At 45.3% G+C, this 24,520-nt stretch overlaps 1 protein-coding gene across 11 annotated transcripts in view; it reads right to left on the reverse strand.

The window, feature by feature from the left end:
- IQSEC1 (IQ motif and Sec7 domain ArfGEF 1) overlaps nucleotides 1-24,520 on the reverse strand; it is a 281,230-nt gene that overhangs the window by 142,328 nt on the left and 114,382 nt on the right. For 7 of the 11 annotated variants that reach the window (XM_038149056.1, XM_038149058.1, XM_038149068.1 and 4 more), the window contains one exon: nucleotides 17,309-17,395. The exons of the other annotated variants lie outside the window; for them this stretch is intronic. In XM_038149056.1, coding sequence (XP_038004984.1) covers nucleotides 17,309-17,395 — 87 coding nt within the window. The remainder of the gene's footprint in view (nucleotides 1-17,308; nucleotides 17,396-24,520) is intronic. 11 annotated transcript variants of the gene reach the window in all.

Genomic DNA, 24,520 nt, shown 5'->3' on the forward strand with positions numbered 1-24,520 from the left:
CAGACAATTTAATAGCTGTGCCTAAAGAACTGGCGCTCCTCACCTATGGAAAGGCAGCTTTCAGAGGGAAGGGCCTTAAAGGATACCATGGAAATTCCTGCCTCTCATTTTCTCTTCTCATACATTTTGTCCCAAATATTTTAATGAACCATTTAGACAAGGAAGTATTTAAACACGTGCTTAATGCTGCTCCTAGAAATAAAAAAAGCTTTCCTTGCTTGGGGCTGAAGTGAATTGCATTCCCAAAGCTGGGAATGTGCTGGACCTCTGGCTGGGTCTGAAGTGCTCCCAGCACTGGAAATGGAAAGCAGCTCCACTGCCTGTCCTCAGAGCACAGCTTGTTTGCCCAGGTCAGTCACACAGAAGTATGCCCAAACACTAATTTTTACAGCATGCTTTCCAAATCAAAATACAACTGCAGAATCTCGAAGAGATTTCAGATCTGTAAGAAAAACAATGTCCAGGAAACAAAGCCCAACATGACCCTGAAAGCCAGGAGGAAATAGCCAGACTAGCAAGGCTCAGCTGGCTTCCTTAACTTCAGAACACTGTGCAAAAGTGAAATTGAATTTTAGTGCAGGGGCAACAGAATTACATCAAATAAAAGCCAATTGTGCTTGTAAACTTTGGACCTGCATTCCTAGAGCAGTCTGCAGGACTAACAACGGGGGGACCTGCAGAAGTAGAAATGCTGTAATTTCTGATTTGTAGTAACATACACCCTGTACAGTGAAAATGTTCCTTGAAAAATTAAATTCCAAAAAAACTGCCACGAGCTAAATTAACTCCAACAACAACACCTAGAAGTTAATGGCCCTGATGTTTAGGATTTCACTGCTGTGACTGCCTGGTATTCATGCAGCCCAGCCTTCTGCTGGGTTTTCCACACAGCTGCAAGCCACCAAGCCATGAACTCTGAGAAAAAAAGAACTTTATCAGGAATCCACTCCAATGACAAGAAGCAGTTTAGAATTTATTATCTGCTGAACAACTACCCGGTATTGTTTCTCAAGGTGCTATCTTGCCAGAGGAACTGATTTCATGTTTAAATATTGCAGTGATGTGGTTTTGGCTTTGTTAGAAGTGAAGCCCATCATTTAAATTGCACTTATTCCCAGAGTTACACAAAGATCAGATGTTTATTAACAAGCTTCACTACTATTTGCAGCTCAAATTTAGAACTCTGAAAACAAAACCAACCCGTACATGTGGCATGGGAATTGGGGTTTTCCAAAGAAGGAAGAGAAGGAGCATTGTGATAGCAGCAGCCAGTTGTATATAACTCAGTTTGAAGACATTAAAGCTTCCAGATCTATGTTTAATCCCCTGTGAGGCCAAGGTCCAGCCTGCTAATGTAATCTGAGAGCTGAACTGTTTGAAAACATTCAACAACATGGTTAGAAAAACTTGCTCTCCACCAGGAGGCCTCACTGGTGTCCCTGGCCAGCAGCAGCTTTCCCTTTTTGTTTGTGCATCATCTGCACAGAAAGTGATGCTTGTAAGAGCCACAAACCCCAAAGCACTTTTACATTATGTGAAAGGTCCCCTGATGGCTGTAAATGGAGCACTGGGAGTACCTGAGTAAGGCAAACTGCTCTTCTCTGGGTGAGCAAAATCCCAGCCAGCAACCCAGAGAGACACCCTGCACAATTCCCCACAGCAGGACCCACCCAGGGACCACAAACATCCCAGGCCTCCAGGTATCCTCCCATGGCATTGGAGACCACCCTGCTGAAAAACAACAGAAAACAAAGGGTGGGGAGTAACCTTGACCTGGAGGTGTAATCTGTGTTTGAATCTCACCTGTCCTTTCACCAGCTCTATCACTGTCCTCCAAAACCCGCTCCCAGCAGCTCTGTGCGAGTGATGCAGGGGAGGATAAAACCCTCCCCAAGGTGAGCACTCAGTGAACACACCCCAGCCTGGCCACATCGCATCCCAAGGCAGACTCACCACAGCATCACCTGAAACTCAGCCTGTTCCTGATGGTGCAGGTGCTGCAGGTATGTTTAAGCTTCACACTGTGACAACTCCTGCTGGCACTCAGGGCTGGCTCAGGGACGCATTCCCCTCCACTTTCCCCCTGGTTTTTAGGCCAAAGGTTTGTTTCTCACCTTCCCATCAGCAGCCCCTATGTGCCCAGCTCAGAGTGGGAGCTGGGGCATGTCTGCAGCTGGAGCAGCTCCCTGCACTCTGCATCCCACAGGGACAGAACAGGGGGTGGGCAGGAGATCCACAGGCAGCAGGAGCCCAGCCTGCACTGCCAGGGCTCATCCATCACCTGCCATGACAAAGCCACTCGTTCCTGCAGCTCTCCAGAACCATCAGCATTGCCAGTTCAGAATTCACATGACTTCCAACCTGTTTCCATACATCCACTCCCAATCAATGAGTATTCCCCTGCACGCCAGTGCTGCTCCTCTACTCACCCAGCATTTCACAGGAGCAGCACATTACAAGACTCTGTGGCTCAATGAGCATCCCTCTTTTGTTTCCCAGGAAATACACAGAATTACACACGCTGCTAAGTGCAAAGACCTACAATCCATATGCTGCTTCCCTATTATTCAGCAAAGCTGCATTTTTTATCTTAATCCCATCATTTCTCAAAAGGAAAATTGACAGAGATATTTCAGATAAGCAGATTCAATGGTCTAAATTCTAGTGCACTCTATCAGTCTGTCAGAGGTTATGATGCTTCTTTTTAAAGACAGAAAACAACCTCTTTATTACTCCATATTGCATAGTCAATGTTTCAGTGATCCCACTCCTCTGCAGGCTCAAACCTACTGGCTGAAAGCAGGGTTAGATTTTTTTAAAAGTATCATTGCTTTCTGGAAGTAAAGGCTTACAAACCTAAGTTAAATAACATGCAATTAGCAAGCTAGCACAGAACCCAAGCCCAACTGGGGCTATGTCAGCAGGTCTGTGGCCAAGCAACAAAACATGGGGTTAGTGGTGTGTGTGCTGGGAAAGGGATGGGCAGCTACAGAGCAGCTCCTCATCTGAAAGGAAACAGGAATTTCCAGCAAGTAAACTGGCAATTTACTTTTATCAATTTACAGTAAAAATAATTTTCACTGCCCTGAATTTTGATATTAAAACAAACCAGTTGAAACCACACTAAAATGACCACAGGATTTACACAATTCAAGAGCTCCCCAGTGCTCCCCATACCCATCCTGAATTCCAGTATTTACAGTAGAACAGTTCAGGATGTGCAACCCCAGATGAAGCAAAAGTTTCTGGCTGCCCTCTGGATGCAGCTGGATGTGTTTGGAGGCCAATCCTACCTGGAAAATGCTCTGTGTTCATACACACACACACACACACACACACACACACACACACAGTGCTGAAATTCTTTGGAAAAGCCTTCCAAACACAAAGAATGTGGAAGCAAGAATGTCAAAGTAAGCTCTAAATGAGTCTTCCCCATTCCTCAGTTTTACTCAAAGACCATCATTTAGCATTTCCACAGCAGAGAATCAGATGGAAGAAACACCTGGCAGAAACCTGCCCATCTGCCCGGAGGAGGCACCACTTCATCTCCAGTTCTGACCTCCACAGCCTCATATCTTCCCACTCCAGGTTACAGATAAAGCATCTGACACAGACACTAACAAAAACTGCCTCCCAAATGCTCCTGCTCCTGACTAAGGTAACTGTGGGCTTTCTGCAGTGCTGTGGCCAAGACAGGTCCTGTAGTAATTACATATCCTCTGAACAGAAAGAGACATAGTTCTCCCAGGATTTTAGAAGCTGTGGGAAATTTAGAGGAAAGAATTCAAACAATTATTATCTCTCTTTCTGTAACCATTGTTTATAGATATGGTTCTCCAGAGTGTGCTATTCATAGTTCACCAAGAGTGCAAGAGAAGATTCCTAAAGGCCAATCAGGCCTTAGCCCACCACTGTTTCTATAAGAACTGTAGATTTCTAATAATAAGGTGTCTTTTCATGCGTTCTGATGATGTAGTCTCTGTATCACCTTTGGCTGTCCCCGATACCCCATCGGTGATAAAGTCCCTAAAAGGAACTTGAAAGCCAAGCTCAGCATCCATTTGGCCTCATCTGGAATGAAGTCACAGACTTCCTGCTGCTCCACTACACACCTGAACCTCTGCCTCCCTTCAGGGCTCTTTGATCATCCTTCAGTCTTTGATGAAAAGCATCAAATGAGTTAATAATGCCTATTTGTTGCTTTCAGCTTTACTTCTAAAAGCAGTGGCTGTTTCCTGCCTTAGCCTTGGCTATTTCCTTCCCTCCACCAAGGGAGGAGCTGTCCCGACCCAAGGACAACTCCTGTCCACGTCTCCCTTGGAATCCAGCATAAAATTAAACACAAAACTTTCAGTGAGCTCCCTCAAATCAAAAAGTAGAACAATTTTAAAAGATGACTCAACACTTGTTTTACAGCCACTGCTGTGAGCCTTTGAGAAGTTTGATAAGAGGCTCCATGTTTACCCCTGAAAGAATTTTCTACCAAGGTCATTCACATAGAAACCATGAAAGAAAGAAGGATGAGTAAGAGAAACCTGCAAATGCCTATTCCAATAAGCCCTTTGCTTGTCTCTTGTGACCAATGAGTAAAGTGTAAACTTATGAGCTTTGTAAGAGTGCAGAAAAAGCACGCATGCTCGAATAAAATCAGGGTTTGAAGCCTTCTGGAAATGGAGTGTGTTGCTTTGTATTGTCTCTGTCTCAACTACAACAATAAAGAATGTCCTGGTGAGAGGACAATAAAGAAGGTCCTGAAGAGCCCCAGGCACAGAGAGCACCCCAACCCCAGGCTGGCTGCTGAAGGCACCTCCAGCACTCCTGAGAGTGGTGTGCACAGCTGAGAATCACCCTAAGAAAGGATTGAAGTGACTTTAATGAGAGCACCCTGACCCCAGCACACAAACTGGTCTGTCAGGGCCATCTGCCTCAGCAGGGACGGCGCTGGCAGAGCCGCCGAGTCGGGAGACAGCTCCTGATTAATAACAGCCTTCGTTGGGTGACAGGGGAAAATGATTGGAGCAACATTTCCTGATCGAGATTAATTATCTCACCACCCCAGCCCCTGGCAGAAGCGTGTCGTAAAGCAGCAATTACAACTAATTGAATCCTCCGTAAAAATGAATTTAATTGAAGAGAGCAAGATGGATTTCAACGTTATCTCATTTTCAGGTGTGCAATGCTCCAGTGAATGGCTTGGAGAAAAAATTCAGAGGTGAAGGAGATGTGACATACTTTCTTTAGGATAAAATGCTTACATTAACGGGTCATAAATTGGTCTGGTTTTATGCATTTGTTCTAGGAATGCATCAGCCAAAGATCATTAAAGGCCAAAGAGCACACAAATAATATTAAAAGAGCTAAATACTTGAATGGGTACAGAACAGGAAGGACTTGCTTGAAGCACTAGAAATTAGAAAGGGACATTTTCACTATATTGTTTTGCACATTTTCACTTGAATATGGGAAGTAAACATGAATCAAAGGAAACAGCTTTTGGTTATTTGAAATTCCAGCTTCCCGGCTTGTTTAGCAAATAAAGACAATTATTTTAAAATCTTCTCAAATCTCAGGTCTAAAGGGAAAACAGCAACACCTGCTTTTTACAGAAATGACTGAGATAAAACATGAATGGCACATAAAGGTGTTATCTGGGCCCAAACAAGGGGGCCTTGTTCATCAGAATTCACAGAATTCATACAGAATTCACAGAATTACCAGGTTGGAAGAGACCTTGAAGACCATTGAGTCCAACCCAGCCCCAGCATCTCAACTACACCCTGGCACCCAGTGCCACATCCAGGCTTTGTTAACACACCCAGGGATGGTGACTCCAGCACCTCCCCGGGCAGCCATTCCAGAACTTTATCACTCTTTCTGTGAAAAACTTTTTCCTGCTATCCAACCTGTATTTGCCTTGGCGCAGCTTGAGGCTGTGTGCTCTGGTTCTGTCAGTGCCTGGAGACAGAGCCCAGCCCCAGCTGAGCACAGGCACCTTCCAGGAGCTGCAGAGTGATAAGCTCACCCCTGAGTCTCCTTTTCTCCAGGCTGAGCACCCCCAGCTCCCTCAGTATCAAGGTCTGTGGAACCCTTCCATACCAGCACATTTACTTCACAGAAACTTTAAAACCAAATGTTTGCCTTGCACTCACTATGGAACTAAAATATTTTGGGTGGGGCCTGAGCAACCTGCTCTGGGGAAGGTGTCCCTGCCCATGGCAGAGGATGATTTTTCAGAGCCCTTCCAGCCCAGCCCATGCTGTGATTCTGTTTCATTCCATGTCAGCTGCACAGTTACTCTCTCCTTCTGACCTTGCAGCATTCTAAAACCAAAATTGACTGGCTTCCCATCCCCAGGAAGGTCCCCAAGGTCTCTTTGGTGGGTCAGTGCCTGGACAGCTCCAGGTCATGGCCAGGGAGCCGGGTGGCAGCAGGGCTGGGGCACAGAAGGTCAGCTCATGGTGGGAGCAGGAGGCTGGAGCGGATCCAGACATGGCCAGAAAAACTTTCCCTGAAGTCATTAATGGCATTTCTCCTCATGGATGGACTCGGTGCAGTTCTGCCTCTCCTCATCCATCCATCTGCGGCAGCTCAGCACAAGGAGGGATCCCTGATTCCAGTGAGGAACTGGAGCCCCGAGCTCCCTGCCACAACTCCGGGCTCATCCTGAGCCCCAGAGCCCCTTCCCTCTGCCAGAAGGGTGAGCAGGGCAAGAGAGGGGGATAAATACCCAGGGAGTGGGATAAAACACCCAGAGAATGGGATAAACACCCAGGGAGTGGGATAAAACACCCAGGGAATGGGATAAACACCCAGAGAATGGGATAAACACCCAGGGAATGGGGATAAACACCCAGGGAATGGGGATAAACCCCCAGTGCTGTTCAGCCCAGCCCCTTCTTGACAGGACCCTCCCTGCCCTGAGCAGCTGCTGCAGTTTGGGGATTTAAAAGAAAGAGCGAAACCCACCTGAACCACGGAATCATTGAGGTTGGGAGAGACCTCTTAAGATCCTAAGTCCAAATTTCAGCTGAACACCCCCATGACACTAAAGCATGTCTCAAAAAATGAGGGGAAAGGCTCAGAATGCCAAACACCTTGTAAATACAGGTGTGATACCATGAACTGTTATAAACTACTTCAGTAGATGTAGCATAATCAACCTGGATTTTCTGCTGATTTTCAGCAGATATGTTCATCTAGCAGTAATAAAATCTATAGAATCATATTGTTTCATACCTTTTAATAATCAATTTCTTTATTTGAAAACCTACTAGCCTAGGAGAGGTATTGCTGTGTGTCTGTCCTGTTTTCATAGCCCTTCCCAGTGGGATGTGAAGCCACCAGTGACAGTGGGATGTGAAACACCCTCTGTGGCTTCTCCTCTGCTGTTAAACACAAACCTTCCCTGGAACACATCCTGCATTGCACTCCAGAAAGGTGGGGGCACAATCAAACAGCCTATTTAGGGTAATAATTATAAAATTATAGACAACATTTGTAATAAGAGTTATAAAGCATATAAATGACATTGAATGTAGGGCATCCTGGCATAAGTATGCATATATCTCCGTATGTATCCATAGATATCCCATCTCCAGTGTTCACAGGGTGCAGAAGTACATCGAGCTGGCTTCCTCCCTCCTTAGCAGCTCCACGGAGCAAGCCAGGCAGGAGTGATTTACTGGGAAAGCTTCGGGAAGGCTGCATTGGAGCTCCCTCTAGCCCCCACGCCAGGAAATTGTCAATTCTTGCAAAAAAAAAAAAATTAAAAAAATAAAAAAACTCAAAAAAATTCTAGCAGCACCCGCACGCAACCCTGGCACAACACAAAGGCATCGAGGGCTCCCACAGATGTTGGGATGTGTGGTTTTGGGGTTGGATTTTCTGAGAACTCCCCACTCCATTTCAGTATTCCAGGTGAAAAAGGAATTGGTGCTGCACGGCAAAGGGGCCATTTGGCTACTGCATATTCCAGAATACAAATGTTCCCCTTGCAAAACTGTGGCTCGGGGGGTTCCAGAGGGGTCTCAGCCTTTCCAAACAGGGAATTCCAAGTCCCCACCTCTTACCAGTGACCTCAAGTGCTGTCCCAGGGCTGCTTCGTTCCAGAGGCATTGCCATCCCTGGGCACTGCTCAAGGAAGGAGCTGCCTCGGCCATAAATTACTTTGTAGTTCAAAGTCCTCACGAGTCCTGAGCTGCCTGGAGAGGTGGCAATCTCTGTTCCACGGCACAGCTGCTGGTTGGCCAAGGGAGCATCTGAAAACCTTGACTGCAGCTGAGATCTGCACCCTGCTGCATTTTTCAGGGGATAATTCCTTCTCCTACATCACACAGCATTTTCCTTCAGCTAGTTAAAATCTACTTTGAGGGTTGAATATCTTAATTTATCTCAGTTGAACTGGTTTGGTTTTGGATTCTTTTTTCTCCATCTAGTGGTGCACAAAATCCATCCCGTTCCAGCCCAGAGTGTCCACGCACTGCTCTGAGCTCTGCTAGGGACTTCCCACAGCTGTTAATGGAGAGAAAATAATACAAGCACAGAAAATAACAGCAAGGCAGTGGTTGTTGTGCAAAGCTGGAGTCTCGCCCACCTATTTCAGGCAAAACCAGGTAAGAGCTGAATGTGTTTGCACAGGAGAACTCCACACTGCAGAAGGAAACCAAATCAGCCTGATCCTAAACAGTGCAAGTGCCTAAAGGTGCCAAAGGAGAAATTCCCCATCTAAACTCCCTCAAAGCAGCAGCTTTTTTGAAGCCCTCTGAGTTCATAGAAGGAGAAAATAAGAAAAAAATAAGAAAAATTCCATTTCTCCTTCACCTTCCATCCCAAAATGCACAATGAGACAGTCTTCACTCATCACAAAACCAGTGCAAATTCACCTAGGAAGGGGAATTTTTCTGCTGGTACCTTTCCCTGTTCTATAACAGCACACAGCATTTTAGGTCATCTACTTCTAGCTCTGGTTAGCTAAGAGAGCCCCTACTAGCCTCTGCTGCTAAACCCAGGGATGCACAGCATGTTTTATTCAGCCAGCCATGATTTATTCAGAGAGGGAAATGTTTACTCCTGCATTTCTGGCTTCCACTGCACCAGGGAAGGTCAGCTCTCCGTGTGCTCCTGAAGAGAAAATGCCACAATTCAGGGGTACTATAGCTACAAACTGTTCCAAATCCCAGCAACCCATAATGACCCTATTTCCCCTTAATTGGAAAACTACTGGATAGAAACACCCCATGCCGGAGTCCTGTGCCAGCCAATAATGCTGGTCAGGCTTTGCCTTCATTTTCCCCTGAGCCTCATCATTAACTGCAGCTACTTTCAGGATAATCACACACTGTCCCTTCAGGAAGGGGGTTGAATTTGAATTTGCAGGGTTAAATCAGTCTTGCTTCTTTGTTTTCCTTTGCACAAATAGATAAAAGGTACTCATTGAAAGATTGGACAAACCCTCCCCTCTGCAAGGGAATAATTACAGTGCTCCAGAATTCAGTTCACTGAGGAGAGAGTGGTAATCACTGTTTGCATCTGGGAGGGAGATAAGCAAGTCAAAATATCACAAATTCCTACTGTTTCCATCTTTGGGAAGCAACTCTGAGAAACTCTTAATTATAGAGTAAAAGACCCGAATGGTGAGCAGTGTTCAAACATTTCAGTGTTTTTCTCTGCCCAGTAAACATCAGAGGGATATATTCCAGGGAATATAATTCCAGATATTTATTCCAGGGATATAATAAACTGTAGTCATCCACTACACTATTTTTTGCATACATTATTTTGAAATTTTACAGAAGGAATGAGTGTTCTTCCTCTATATTGTAATGAAAAGTGATTAAGAAACATGTGAAACTGAGAACATTCAATACCAAAGAACAGCAGCAGCCACAGAGTGTGAGCAGTGAGCAGAAATGATGCAAAAAAACTTGCAAAATCACGAAGGCAGATTATTCTTGTACCAGCAAATCCCTGCCCAGGCCAGGACACTGCACAGTCACAGCCAAGGCAAGCACAAGGGAACATTTCATAGCAAGGACAGAGACACTGCATCAAACCTCACAGAAGAGCAAATAACCTGTATTCTGTTTTTTTGGAGATTGCTTTGGGGAGAAAAAAGCACATTGTAAAGACGAGAGAGAGCCTCAATCTGCCTTCACAGTTCTTCCCTCCTTGATCTTGGTGACTCTCCTTTTATCCCATCCTCAAAGCCACACACAAGTGCAAATAAATACCTGCTTTTCCCCCTCCATCAAGCCACCTCTGCCTTTACTGACTGTGGGGAGCAATAGTTTACCTTATGATAGCAGCTACAGATTTAAGAATTTTTTTCTCCTCAGTCCTTCTTTCCCACTATTTTCAGGGTAGTAAATGCTACTGCAGAGAAATTCTGTTCCCTGCTGTATCTGCTTGCACTGGTTGAGTCTGGAAGACCCAACCAGCAGAAACTGTCTGGTTATTTTAGAGCCACAGGATGTGTCTGGAAAGGGCCAACCCACCAAGAGCCCTGTGAGCAGTGGGGACCTGGATGCCCACGGACACAATCTCATTTCTCCAGCTGCAGTCATGGGGCTGTGCAACCGCAAGTTCATTCCTTCAGTGACAACTGAACCACGGCTTTGAGAGAAATATTTTCATTGATGAGGCAACAGAAGCACGTGAGCAGCGACCTGGTCCTTTGGTCGATCCAAGCCTTGCACAGAGGCCAAGGGAAGGAGAAGACAGAGCTCAAAGCAGCTTAGGATGGAAGCAGGCATGGAGACAGATGTGCTGCCACAACAGAAATGTGCTGGCTCCTCAGAACCAGCACCAAGGAAGGGAAGAAGGGTTCATCTCCAGCAGCAACATCCATAAAACATCCCATGCTGGTGTTTGCCCGACCTTGAAACAAACTCAAACCAGCCCAACAGAGATTCTCACAACAGCTGCCCTCCCACCCCACACCTGGGAGAGAAAAAATCCCCTTGGGCTGTGCCCTCCACACCATACAGCCACGTCCAGACAGCAACAAAACTCACACTACACCTCAGGGCTTATGGTACCGTTTATTTTAGCTCAAAATAAACTGTGCACTGGAGGAATCTGTTCACAGCTGGCGTGTGTCCTCAGCACTGGGCAGGAGGAGAGAGCTGTGGGGAGGCCTGGAGAGGAGGCATTGCTCAAACTGGCAGCACGGGGTCCCACGGCATCCGTGCAGTGCCAGTCCATGCCCACAGAAAGGGAGGAGAGGAGATGGGCTGGGCAGAGGAGCACGGGCTGCAGCAGAGCCCAGCTGCGCTGTCATCTCGAGGAGGGGCTGCTAGAGCCCGAAGGTGGGCAGCAGAACTGGTGCAGGACATTATCTTCCCTGCCGAGGAGGGGGGCCAAGAAAGAAAAGAGACAGAGGAAGAGAATCACAGGGAGCAGCATTAGGAAAATTCAGCTTGAAATCTGTTTGCTTTTGTTTTCATATCCACAAATACTGTGAGTTGTTTGTAAGCACCACCCAGTTAACCCATTTCCATCTCAGAGACAGGACTCTCCACAAAGGGAAGAACAGCCCAGCGAGCCAAGGCCAATGCTGATGACTTAAACTCTGAGAAAAACACTGCTTTGAAAGGGCCACTTCTGTTTTTCCCATTAGAAAAATTACATTAGCCTGTCATTTACATGACAGCCTAATGTCACCACGGCCCCTTTATTTTTAACACACTCAGAACTTCCCACAGGTATTTTCACCGCCCACATTCTGCTGGAAATGCAGAACAGATGCATCCCTCCTCTGAGGGAGGCTCACACACAGAAATCCTGGTGATGACCAGGTCTGCTCTCCACCCCACTCCCTCCCAAGGGGCGAGGAAGAGCTCTGTCTTCTGGAGGAGTTGCCAGCATCATGAATGGTGCCACGAGGCAGGAGCAGTTTGGAATACCCACATCTGTAATGCTAGAAGTGCTTTATGGCAGGGAAGGAGATGCTGGCCTAGCAGGAGGCTCCAGCCACTTCTGAACCAGTGACACAACCACAAGGGGCCATTTACTTTAAAGCAAAGAACAGCCTAAAGGAGGAGGATGGAAAGGAACACAATGAAGGAAGAAAAACAAGAAAATCCCAAACCAAATTTCAGGCTGTTCTGCCAGTTCTCCTGACTGTCCTCAGGAACACAATCCACCATTTGCACTCCCTGCATCACGTAGGCATCAAGTGGAAAATTACAAGTATTACTCTAATTATGCCAGCTTTCCTTTGCCATAGGGAGTGAGCACAGATGCCTTATGTAATCAGCTGAACCTCACACTGACTTGGGGCAGGATTTGGTCACAGTTTGGATCTGGTTTGCCCTGTCCATCTGCATCCTGCCTCTCTGGGCGACGTGCTGCTGGTCTGGGCCATGCTGCTCTCACTCCTTTGCTCAGTTTAAAAATTAAAATACCACCAAGCTTTTATATCTCTGCATATTCTAGAGAGTGCTTAAACATGCTGAGGTATACAGCTAGGCAACTGCAGCTAGAAATTAGATCCCTATTCAACATTTTTTCGGTAGAAAATGTCAATGCATATTATATATGAAATGCCATATCAGTACCAAAAAGAATTCTGAGGTGCAGCTCCTTCAGATATGTCCTTACCTGGGACTAAGCACGGACTGGCAGCTACCACAGGGCCAAGGACTCTGCTGCATGCTGTGGGATGCCTCTAGAGGTGTTTGTATGGAGGACACAAGAAGTATTTGCTTTGTGTCTCAGGGAAGAGAACAGTGCCCAGCAGTGGGAAAAAATAAACTGAGAGTTGTAAAGTACATTTATCTATAAAGAGGTATTTTTCGTTATAGGGGTATAAGCTATTTCCCAGTTTTCCCTGGCTGTGCTAGTGTGCAAAAATTCCCACTGTGCTCTTGAGAAGAGTTAAGGAAAACCAAATCACTCCAATACATGATGGAAGCATCTGAAAGCTCAGCATTGTTGCAGGGGAGCCTCTGTATTAACCAGTTATGGTGGCAAAACAGCTCCAAAGCCTCCCAGGGGCTCAGACAGAAAGAAATAGCACAATCAATCCTTCTATCATCGTCCACACAGTGGTTTGTTGCATGTAAGCCAACATTACCTGGTGAAACAAAGATTCCACATTAAAATTTCACACAAGTACAGTATTTTCAGAATGATGGTTTTACCTCCCAGAGGTGCTGATTAAACATTAAGCAGGCAGAGACTGCAAGAAAATGATGGGATTTCTTTGGTACTATAACATCCTTTGCATTATCATTTTGTTTTCACAGGTCTCACTGGGAAAAAGAAAAGAAAAGAAAAGAAAAATCTCTAGCTTCACGATTTAAAAAAAGGTCTTTGGACATGATAAGGGCATCTAATTTGAGATTAGAAGGGTGGATGGTAGAGTGGATGGAGACAGGAATGAGTGACAGCCAACATTTCATGCAAATCAGAATGAGGAGGCCACGGTTATGAAAAAACACATCAGATGGAAAGGTGCTCGGACATTAGTGGTAAGCAAATCTGTCCACAGTTGCAGTTTGCATACATCAGCCTGTTCCATACCCACACAGGGAAGGCAGACAGGAACAGGGCTGGATATCCTCAGCAGGGGCACTTCAGTACATGGAATTTTGCTGTGTGTGATGTTCCTGCACAGATGGGCTGAGGGTCTTACTGAAGTTTGTCTAAAGATGTGTCACAGAATCCCAGACTGGTTTAGGTGGGAAGGAACCTCAAAGCCCATCCAGTCCCACCCCCTGCCATGGCCAGGTACATCTTCCACTGTCCCAGGCTGCTCCAAGCCCCAGTGTCCAGCCTGGCCTTGGGCACTGCCAGGGATCCACCCTGTGCCAGGGCCTGCCCACCCTCACAGGAAGGAATTTCTTGCCCATATCTATTGTAAACCTACTCTCTGTCAGTTTAAAGCCGTAGAAAGTGTGTTTAGAAAATGCTGGGAACAAACTTCCACAGAGAGGACACGGAGCTGAATAAATTCCTCTTCTGCCATTTCAGCTCTGGGCTTTGCTCAGCTCCAGCTGCGAGGCCTCTGAGATGATGATGCAGCTGGATCAAGCCAGAGGCTCAGCAGCTGAAGTACAGGACTACCTGGATTTCTATCTTGGAAGCCTCTCTGGGTGTCCCACACTTCCTTGACTTTGCTTTTCACACCAGATATAAAATCTGCATTCCAATGATCTCTGATAAACCCAGAGCAGCGCCCAGAACCTGCAGCTTCCAACCAGAGGCCATTGTTTTCAAGGCTCTAGTTGGGAGGCAGGAAGGGAAAGGTAGTCAGAGAAGCCAAGCTACAGACATTGCTGGTCTATTTTTTAATTCCCAAACAGAAATAACCCAAAAGAGCAAGCAGAGGAGGCATATGGGCTAACTGGAACCCAGACAAGCATCTAGCTGGAAGGACACGACATGCTCAGGCTTCCCAAGACTTCCCTTGTAATAGGAGAATGCAAGAGAACTTGTATTATTTCTGTCTCTTTTGAGCATTGTAAAATGAGTGAGGGATTAATGCAATAGCTGCAGTTATTAAAAATGCATTATTTCCCTATTAACGATTCAAAACAGATGCCAAAGATCGTCTCGACTAGAAATAAAACTGCTGGAGTGAATAAAACATCCAGCAATTAGCTAACAGCAAATCAGAGATGCTCCAGATTTCACTGTAGCGCATTCATTAATTGCTTCTTTCAGAGCAAATTTAATTTTTAATTCTGGGCTACAAAATTAATCCCTCAGCGTATTTTCTAAATAAAGCCTCAAAACTGCAGCCAGACCAAAGCATCCATGTCTGGTAGTTTTGTTTCTAATGATTTCTATTTATAAATTGATAAATGGGAAGACTAAAAGCTAAATTTAATACCATCATGTGTATGTAGAAATGCAAAGCCCAATCCTGTTAGAGCTCTAGTAGCTCATTTTCATTCACAGCAAAGGGATCCCCATGTACAGGTCCTGCAAAAACAGGTGCATCATATGCACTTGACTCAGAGATCACAGTTGAGGGGAAGGCAGTTTGGATATAACAACTTCAGAAATTGAAATTATGGGCAAACCAAACCAATTCCTGCCATGAGGATGATGGTAACAGCCTGGCTCCAGCACAGCAGCACATCTGTGAGCAGGGACAGCATAAACATTGCAGTGTGATTTGAAATTAAAGTCTATAGGCTAAAATATTCTGGTTTGCAGCTCTTTTAATCCTTCCCAAGAACAGAGTGCTGTGGGGTGAAGGATAATTTGTGTCAGGAGGGACTGGAGGAGGTGTGGACAGTGCAGTCCCTGCTCAGAGCAGGTACAGCCAGTGGTGTCCCACTGACCTGAGCGTGGTGAGGACAGAGACCCCACGTCCTCTGCTGGCCTCTGTTCCCAAGTTTGACCAAGCTCATGGTGAAATTCCCTCTCTCCCTACCTTGTATCTAATTGGAATTTTCCTTACTGCAGTTTGGTTTGGCTGCCTCTTGTCCCTGGGAGAGGCTGCAGCTTTTCCATATTCTCCCTGTTCACAGAACCCCAGACTGGTCTGGGTTAGAAGGACCTCAAAGCCACGGGCAGGGACACCTTCCACTGGCCTCCAAGCCCTCTCCAGCCTGGCCTTGGACACTTCCAGGGATCCAGGAGCACCCACAGCTTCTCTGGGCACCTGTGCCAGGGTTGGACAATTCCGAGTGAAGAATTTTCCTTGATGTCCAAGCTGAGCCTCCCCTGGGCTGGCTTGGGGCTGTTCCCTCTCCTCCTGTCCCTGCTCCCTGGGAGCAGAGTCCCATTTCCCCTGGATGTCCCCTCCTGGCAGGGAGCTGTGCAGAGCCACAAGGTCTCCCCTGATCCCAAATTTTCTTGAGAGCAAACAAGGCCAGGGATGAGCTCCTTCCCACCCCCCAGTCCTGAGCCATCAGCTGGAGGTCCCACAGCACTCTGAAACTGCACAGGCTTTACATCCCCAGAGCAGGGAATTCCTGTCTTCACTGCACAAAAAAACCCTGAAGAAATTCAGATTTTTCAAGCACAAAGTTAAGCTACTCTAAGCTTTAATTCCAGAAGAAATATCACTAATAAAAATAACACCCTATGTGGAGCAAGACACTGAGACATTCAAGGAACAGCTGGTTTTCCCATCAACATCCCAACAGGAAGATCCTTCAAATTAAAGCACTATCAACTAAGGACACAGGAAAACTAAAAGCCTCACTAAAAAGCAAGCAGGGAATCTAAGAGTTTTCAGGCCCTGCTCCTCACCAAAGGAATTTGACCTGTCTTACAACTCAACTATGGACTCACTACCACCAAATAAATGAAGAGCTCTGATGGGAGAAAAAACCAAACACACAAACAGATGCTGCAACACAAACCAAAAGGGTGAATCCAAGCATGCATGGATAGAGGTAACTAGGGGATGAAATATTCAAACCAGAAATATGTTTATGCATTTACAGATTTAGGATTCATTGTTTGCTTTTGTCTTTCCTTATTGCCCGTGCAAAGTGATTTTGATTTTTCAGCACCAGGCTTCCAATATTTTGATATTACTATTATTCATGAGCTGGCAATTATCACTAAGTCGATTGCTAATAGCAGAAGTAAAAATTCAAGACAATATTTTCCATGGCATGCACAGTTTTTTAACAGTTTTCATATTTCCAATGACTTAGATTAGCCGCCCTCTGATGCTTCTCTAAGATGTTACAATAAACACTGGCATTGACAATAAACTGTACTATGGGATGTAATTGCTGCTCTCTGCATCGGATCAAAGAGAACACATAGATAGTAAAGGCATCTATGTTAAAAGAAGCATTGTGAGCTGGAAAATGTGTATTTTTGGTGTATTCAGGGCCTGGATGTGTTTAAAACCCCCTTATTTCACTCAAATCCAAGGCCGTGCTGAGCCCTGGGCAGGTCCATGCCTTTAACTTTCAGAGGGTTAAACAAATGGATGAATTCCTCAGCTACTGGCAGGGGTGAAAAAAAGGTGTTGCTCAGGACAACATCAATATCCTCCATAAATTATATAAATATTTCAGCCTATTTGTCACATGAGAGCTCAGCCTGCACCTCCCTTCTCCCTACCTTTGCAAGCCCATGGGGATGTGCCCCTTACAGCACATGACACTCATTTTACAGCGTAATTCCAGAGTGCCTGAGAGAAGGACTCACTGCAGTGATGGTTCTATCCACAGCTACCCTACAAGACATCAAAAATATTGGATATTTATTCCAATATTCTTCTTTTTTTTTTTTTTCCTTTTGAAACTTAAGCAACTATTGCTTGTCAAATGGCAACAGCAGATTTCCCTCCAAACAGCAGCAGTGGGTGGAGCATGTCTACTCTTACCTGTACTCTGAGTGTGTGGCAGGGACAGCTAGCTGGGAATGGTACAATGGAGCTGGACAGCAAAACTGGTGCAGAGTATTTAAAGACCTACGACACAAGGAAAAACACAAAGTCAAACCAGCAGCTGTTGAGAAAGGGGCTCTTGAGGGGAAGGCAGGTGCTGACAGGAATATTGGAAACTCACGAGAACGGTGACTGAAATTTGAGGCACAGCTGTCAGATCTGGATCCCAGGGGGACACAGGGGAACAGTCCCAGGTTTTAAATGCACACACCAAAATGACGGTGAGGAGCTGTTGCAATGAAGAGTCAATCAAAGGTTTGTTGCAGGATTAAGATCAAATGCCAATTTAAGGCTTGGGGTTTGCCTTGCCACGTGGAAGGAAGGCAAAAGCTGGAACACTGAGGGTTAAAACCCCTATGGGAATGAAGCTTTAGGATTGCATCTTACTCTGCACCAGTCAGGCTGTTCTCTGTTCATGGAATTGATGCACAGTGCTCTGAATGAGGAGGGACAATGCAATGGACATGGACACAAAGCTTTCTTCAAGCCCAGCAATGGCAAACATATTGCAAAATAAACCACTTGAAAATGTGAAAGAACCCAAGTCTCACCCATGTTTTAAGCAATATTCACACCTGTGCAATAACAGTTTAATTGTTTAAATTTGTTAATTTGTTCAAAGCGCAGAAAGAAAACAAAAAAATCCTTTACAGCACCAAGATATTCTGCACCCCAGGTCATTAGATTGGTATTGTTTCACTAAAACAAAGAGGAGTCACAAAACCAGACAAGAGGCCACCTCTGAAGGAAAGCCTGGAAAATCTTTGAGCACCACACAGCACACGTCCCTGCGTTCCTGGTGTTTGTGCCAGGAAACATTGAACAAGGCTCAGCACAGCAAGTCCTTCATGATAAATCCACCTAATCAAATTTCTCAGGACACAGCATTCTTCTAGGAAATCATAAAAAATAATCAATATCTCCTAGCTCTCTGAGTGGAAGAGGGAGCTGTTAAATGGAAAATCCTCATTTAACTTGTGAGCATCCAACCTGACAGTTAACAGAGGGGGTGTGGGGGTGTGTGTGTGTCTCTGTGTACACAAATGGACTTTTTAACCCCCCATCTTTCTCTTGGTGTTTTGATAGAAGTCTCAGAAGATTGATTTTGATTCCTCTGCATCCCTGAGCCTTAAAATGAATCCTGTGAGGTCACTTTCTTACGAGATCAAAGAGAGTGGTTAAGCAAAAAGAAGTCAGGCTTTGTTCAGGAAGGAGTAAGTTACCAATCCTTAGGAAAAAAAACAAGGTCAGCCTGTTCTGATTCCTGCTGCCAACACTGTGTCAGCAACTGCATGGCCAGGATCAGCTGGATTTTCTGTTCAAAGGTGGTAACTCCTGTGAAGTACTTGAGCTTTTGGAGATACAGCCCAACCCAGACACAAGGCACCTCCCCAGCGTGGGACGTAACCTCTGACACCTCACAGGGCACAGGGACCCATGGGGGCACCTTCAAACACCTCGGGAAGACAACAAATTCAAACCAAAGATGGAGAACAACACTGCAAGCATTGGTGGGCCATATCAAAGCAGGCAGGACAGGCCAAAGCTGGATGTTCTCTCAGGAAAAGCACACAGTGCTCCACACGAGCTGCTCCACTCAGTCCCGGGGCAGCAGGCTGTGAGGGCAGGGCACGAATTCACAATGGGCAGGGGAACTGCTCACATGGAGGAACCTGCTCCTGCCTCGGGATGCCCGGTTCTTCCAGCAAAAGCAAAAGAAGGAAATGGAGGAAATCAGTAGGAGAGTGTTCCAGATTCCATTCCCACCACTGTTCTTTTTCCACATAGATGTCTCTTTCTTCAGAGAAGTAAACCAGTGAAATATGAAAGAATATGAAAGAATCTCTCTGGATTCAGCTCTGCTCAACAAAGCTTTTGGAACAGAGCTTGCTCCTGGCTCTTCCAAAACCATTCTGCCCTCAAGGCTCCCTGAATCTGTCCTGCTCCAACAATCCTGGGTTCCAAAAGAACCTGAACAGTAAGGAAGGTGGTGGAATCTGAAATGTAAGGAACTCTTAGAATTTTGGGGTTGCAAGCTAAAATTTAGAATTAAACACAGGATTTCATTCGAGACCTTGGAAAAGGTTTCTAAACTTAGGTGTTAGAAGTGAGAATGTGGATTTATAGTTTGAAGCAGAGATACGTCAAGTAAAGGAAAGTTTCGAGTCTCAGAGTTTAAGATATAGAAAAAATAAAGTAGTTACAGAGGTAAATGAGGAGCTTAGAATGCAGTACTGTAGGGTAGTGTGTTATAACATGATTGGTTAAGAAAGTTTATATTGATGTATGGGTCTGTAAGATGAAATATTTAAGGACTGGGTTAAAAACATAAACATCTTTGTTAGTAGTGTTTTATTAGTCAATAATTCCTTAAAAGGTCTTGTAACTAAGGGTCTTGTGACCTTCTCAACCGTGCTGTAATGACGTGAGCCGAACTCACCCTTCCTCCCTTTGCAGAAGATAAAAAAATAACCACATCATCAAAAAGAACTCACAGATCTCATCTCAAATTCCTTCCAAAATTCCCCACGAGTGAATTATCACAGAAGGACGCTCTCCCCATGCTCTTGTTGTGGTTTGTACACACCTGTGGCACAGCCCTGGGGTCAGGAGCTTGCCTGCCCCGAGTTCCAAGGAGCAGCAGGAACGCAGCAGTCCCGTCCTGGGAGAGCAGCTGAGACCTGCCCAAGGTGTGCAGGAGGTCCCAACACTGCCTCAGGCTGCAGGAGGTGACACTGGGGACAGGGCTCAGCTGCAGGCTGGCACTGAGGGGCCACCAGCTCACTGCTGTCCAACACAGCAGGCTGGATCCTCAGAGAGGATCCTTGTCCCACCACAGGCAGAGGAAACACGAGGTCTGGGCTCTGCTCTGAACTTTGAAATTCAGAATAACTTAACTCTGTTTGGGTTCCTCCAGATCTCACTGACTCATGTCAGCCTGACAGTGATGAGGCTCAGGCTTTACAGCCCCTGACTAATACTAATTCTACCCAAAGCAATGAGGTAAATCTGCCAATGCAATTTAAGATTCATATGTGGCATTTTGTGCCTTCAATCACCTGCCAAAACAGCACTTGCAATCATCTACCCCTCTGTAATAGACCAGAGAATGTTTACAGTTCCAATCCCTTTTTTTTGTTGTTTTGTTTTGTTTGGCTGAAGTTTTAATTATTTTTTTAAACTTCATAGCTATATGTTGCAATCAGGCTTCGACACAAGTTTGCATTCAAGCTAGAATTAATTTACTAATTTTTAACACCTGAAGACATCAGAAGAAATCCATTTCAATCATCTGGAGGCAAATTAATCACTTCTCCTATTCACAGTCTCACAGATACTCAGCCCTGTGAAGATAAGTTTCCACATGTGTAGCTGCTGTTCCTCAAGGGATGATTTAGGATTACAAAGAGGGCGCAGGTAGTTCAGCACCAAGACAAGACAAATGACAGCTGACACATGCTGCTGCTGGTAATTTCAGTTTCTGGCTCATTGCTGCAACATCCCAGTTTGGGATGGACATGGAAGTTTGGCCATTTCCCACTTCCAGGCCAAGTTCCTTCCAGCTCTCCCCTTGTGAGAGCAAACCCCTGTGAATCCCTGCACGAGGTTCTTGGGAGAGCAGATGAGTCTGCCAGTAAAAACAGAGCCAAATCTGACCCAAACCTTTGACATCTCATTCCCCCACAGAACAGGAGAAACCCAGCTCCTAAGGGAGCACGCAGCCCCAGGCAGCTGTGGCTGTGCCTCTCACCCCTCTGTAAATCCCATTATGTTTGCCATTAGAATCCACTCATTTTAACGGCACTCTCCTGTCCATCAGCAAACAGAAATGACAATTCTTTTTAATCTTCCCGTTTTAGAGCCTTGCTCAGATGTACAAATAAAAAGAAATCGACTACTGGGCATCACATAAAGCCACAATTATTTTTATTTTTTCTTTCATTTTCTCTTGCAAAGCCCAACAAGCCTCCCAAACTCAGCAGACAATTTTCTCAGTATTGGTTTTCAAACAACCTGGGAGAGCAGAACACGAGGCCATTAACCTGGAATTGCTTTTGCTCTAACAGATTATCCTGTGCTCTCACAATGTGCTCAGAGCCAGCAGATGCTCCTGGCAGGATTGGGAGCCTGGAGGCAGCTTGTCCCCTCTCCCTGCCCAGGCCACCGTGGTGGCACAGGACATCCACCCACCCCTGCACATTCTGCTGCTGTTGAATTTTCAGCAGAATTATTAAACCATCACTATCTGAGAACTTCTTCCTACAAGAGCTTCCGAACAGAAACCCTGAGATTGAGGGGAATGGGAGCAGGAGCACAGCTGGAAGGAGCCTTTCTGGAGTTAATGATGTGGCTGATGAGAGGAGCTGCTCAGTGTCTTCCCTGCCCTTTGCTGCTGCCCTCTCCCAGACTCCATTCACCATTCCTCCTCTGGTCTGGAACAACAATCTGTTCCCCTCCATCTGCCAGGATTCTTCCCTTTCTTCTGGCACGTTTCCCTAAAGTGCACGTTGCAATGAGTATGTGGAAAAAAAATCCCCAGCACAGGCTGCTGTCCTGGATACCTGTGTGTACCCACCCTTCTAAAACCAGCTTGGGAACAGCAGGAGGGGCAGACAAATCCATTCCCTACTTCAGCCCGTTCACTCCATGTCAGCTGAGGGAGCCAAGAATGGTTTGTTTGATTGGATCTATTAAAAGGAATATTTGCATTTCTCAGTGTTCTACCCTGTTGAGGAGTAACATTATTTTACAAGTTGAAATTTTCATTCTCAAGTCGATCCAGAGTTATGGCAACAGCTGAGATTAGAAAATACTGCAGTTAGAAACTAATAAAGTCTGTTCTGCTCTTGTTTAATAAATTCAACCATTACTTTCATGAGGAACAACATTTGAAATATAATCAAAGGATACCCAAAGAGGTGATGAGCAGTAAAAGTCATAATAATATGGACTCACATCAACTCCATCTAAACGCTTGCTAATTAACAAGTTTATTAACCTGCTAGAAGGGCTTCCAGAATGAAAACTCTGACCCAGGCCACAGGACAGCTTTTTGCAAAGCAGAGAAAGCAGCAGGAAGCTTTTCATGGCAGCTCCCACTGTCCCAGCCCAGGCTTCACTGCAGCAGTCTGTGGCTGTGGCCACTTCAAGGTGATTAAGCACATAACACACTCCCATTTCCAAGGACAAATTCCTACTGTTCTTTACCCAAAATACACAGGACAGTATGATTTTGGCTTTTGAAGCAGCACTGTAAAACCTTCTCTTCTTTCCTGTTCCCTTCACCCCACCGTACGTCCAGCACTCTGCAGCCAAGCAGATCACGGAGATGCTGTGGGGGCACACCGACAATATGATGGTTTTTTCATAGTGTTGTTATTATTATTAATTTCCTGGCACACACTCTTTTGGGTGGCGACCCCACACACATTAAATGCTGCCATTGCTTTTATGGTTGCATCCATAAAACCTTCCAGTTCACAGCAGAGACGAGCACACGCTGCAGGAGAACCACAACTCCTCCCTTCGTTGCCTGGGCACAATGGGAATGTGCCCAGAGATTGCTCTTTGAGCAAATCTTTGATGTGCTCACAAAGAGCCCAAGATGGCTCTTTGGGCACAGCTTCTTGGACACCAAATCCCAGGGAGGCAGCAGGACAGCTCCTGGCAGGTAAACACCAGTGTAATTACTCTGCAGGAATTTGAGAGTCAAAAAAACTCACCCACACATCATAACCAGCACCACCATATGCTGCAAAGCTGCTCTGCCGGCACCTCCCTCCTCCCATTCCTGCCTCCCCTTCCATGCAATAGTCAGAACCTAGCTAAAAGCATTCTAGAATTCCATTTCCTCTTCACAGGAACAGAAGATGTTTTCACCAGCTACAAGGACGCTCAATAAAAGCTGCAGTTCCAAACGAGCAGCACACACAGTCCAGAGTACAGACCGCTGAATTTTGTTCCAGAATTCATCAAATCTGGTTGTCATCAAAATGATTTAATAGCAGCGTTTGTACACGGCGCAGCAGAAATGCAGACTGGGAGTTCTTGTTTGGAATAATACTTCCCTTTGTGTATTCCCAACTCAAGTGCCCACAGCTGGATTTTTCAATGGAATCATCAGGCACACTCTCACTGACCTCTCCTCCATCAAAGGGCCTGTAAATAATTATCATCTCCTGGGAGAATGGAACCACCATGGGCCCAGCATACTAAACAGGGAACAGCCATTATTTTGTCCCATCCTAGAACACAACACTTATTAGCATTACAGAGAATTATAAATAATTATTATAAAGTTTTTTTTTGTTTCATGAAAATGCAGTACCAGCCTTCACAAACAGGCAGGAGGGATCCTTCTGCATCCCTGCACAGTTTGCTCCAATCCTGGGTTAGCTGGAACTAGGGTGAATTTAATTAAAACTATTAATATGTAGATGCTTGTAATTAGAAAAAATTCCTTTTAGGTCTTAACTAGAGCCCCATCTATGGTGCAGGGTGATGTAGAATAATTCACAGGACTCATAAGATGCACTTGTGCCAGTTGTGCTTATTGGGAGCTGTCAAAATCTGTAGAAAAAACCCCACACAGCCCAAACTCAGAAATTAAGAGCAGAGACACGAGAGAGGGAAAATATTTTTAGATTAAATCAGAGAGTGGATATATTCATCACATCTTTTCTGTATGTCCCACATGATTAAACAGGTCCCAGAAATCCTCAAGAAGCGACAACTCCCATTACAGAACACAGGCACATTTATAATCTCACAGAGCAATAACCACAGCAAACCCAAAGCTGAGCAGTGCCAGTTATACATATTGGATTTGCAGCTGATGAAAGAGGCAAAATAGCAAAGTACAAAGAATGAAATTACCCAGATACAGCATGAGAGATTTACAGCAAGGCAAATCCTGTTACTTAAAACAATGCTCCAGTGACATATGTTCTATTCAGTGCAACAGCTGAAAAAAACTGCTTTCACTAATCCAAGTAGTGTGACACTGTTGTTCAGCTTTTCTTAGAGCAGCAACAACCAGGCTTTCTACACTTAAAGATGAAAAAGATATTTTTATCTTAAAAAGACACTTTCAATGGCAAAGATCTTTGGCATATAAATATATATATACATATATTAATATTAATTACA

This window comes from Motacilla alba, chromosome 12, assembly GCF_015832195.1.
Source record: "Motacilla alba alba isolate MOTALB_02 chromosome 12, Motacilla_alba_V1.0_pri, whole genome shotgun sequence".
Classification (NCBI taxonomy): Eukaryota; Metazoa; Chordata; class Aves; order Passeriformes; family Motacillidae; genus Motacilla; species Motacilla alba.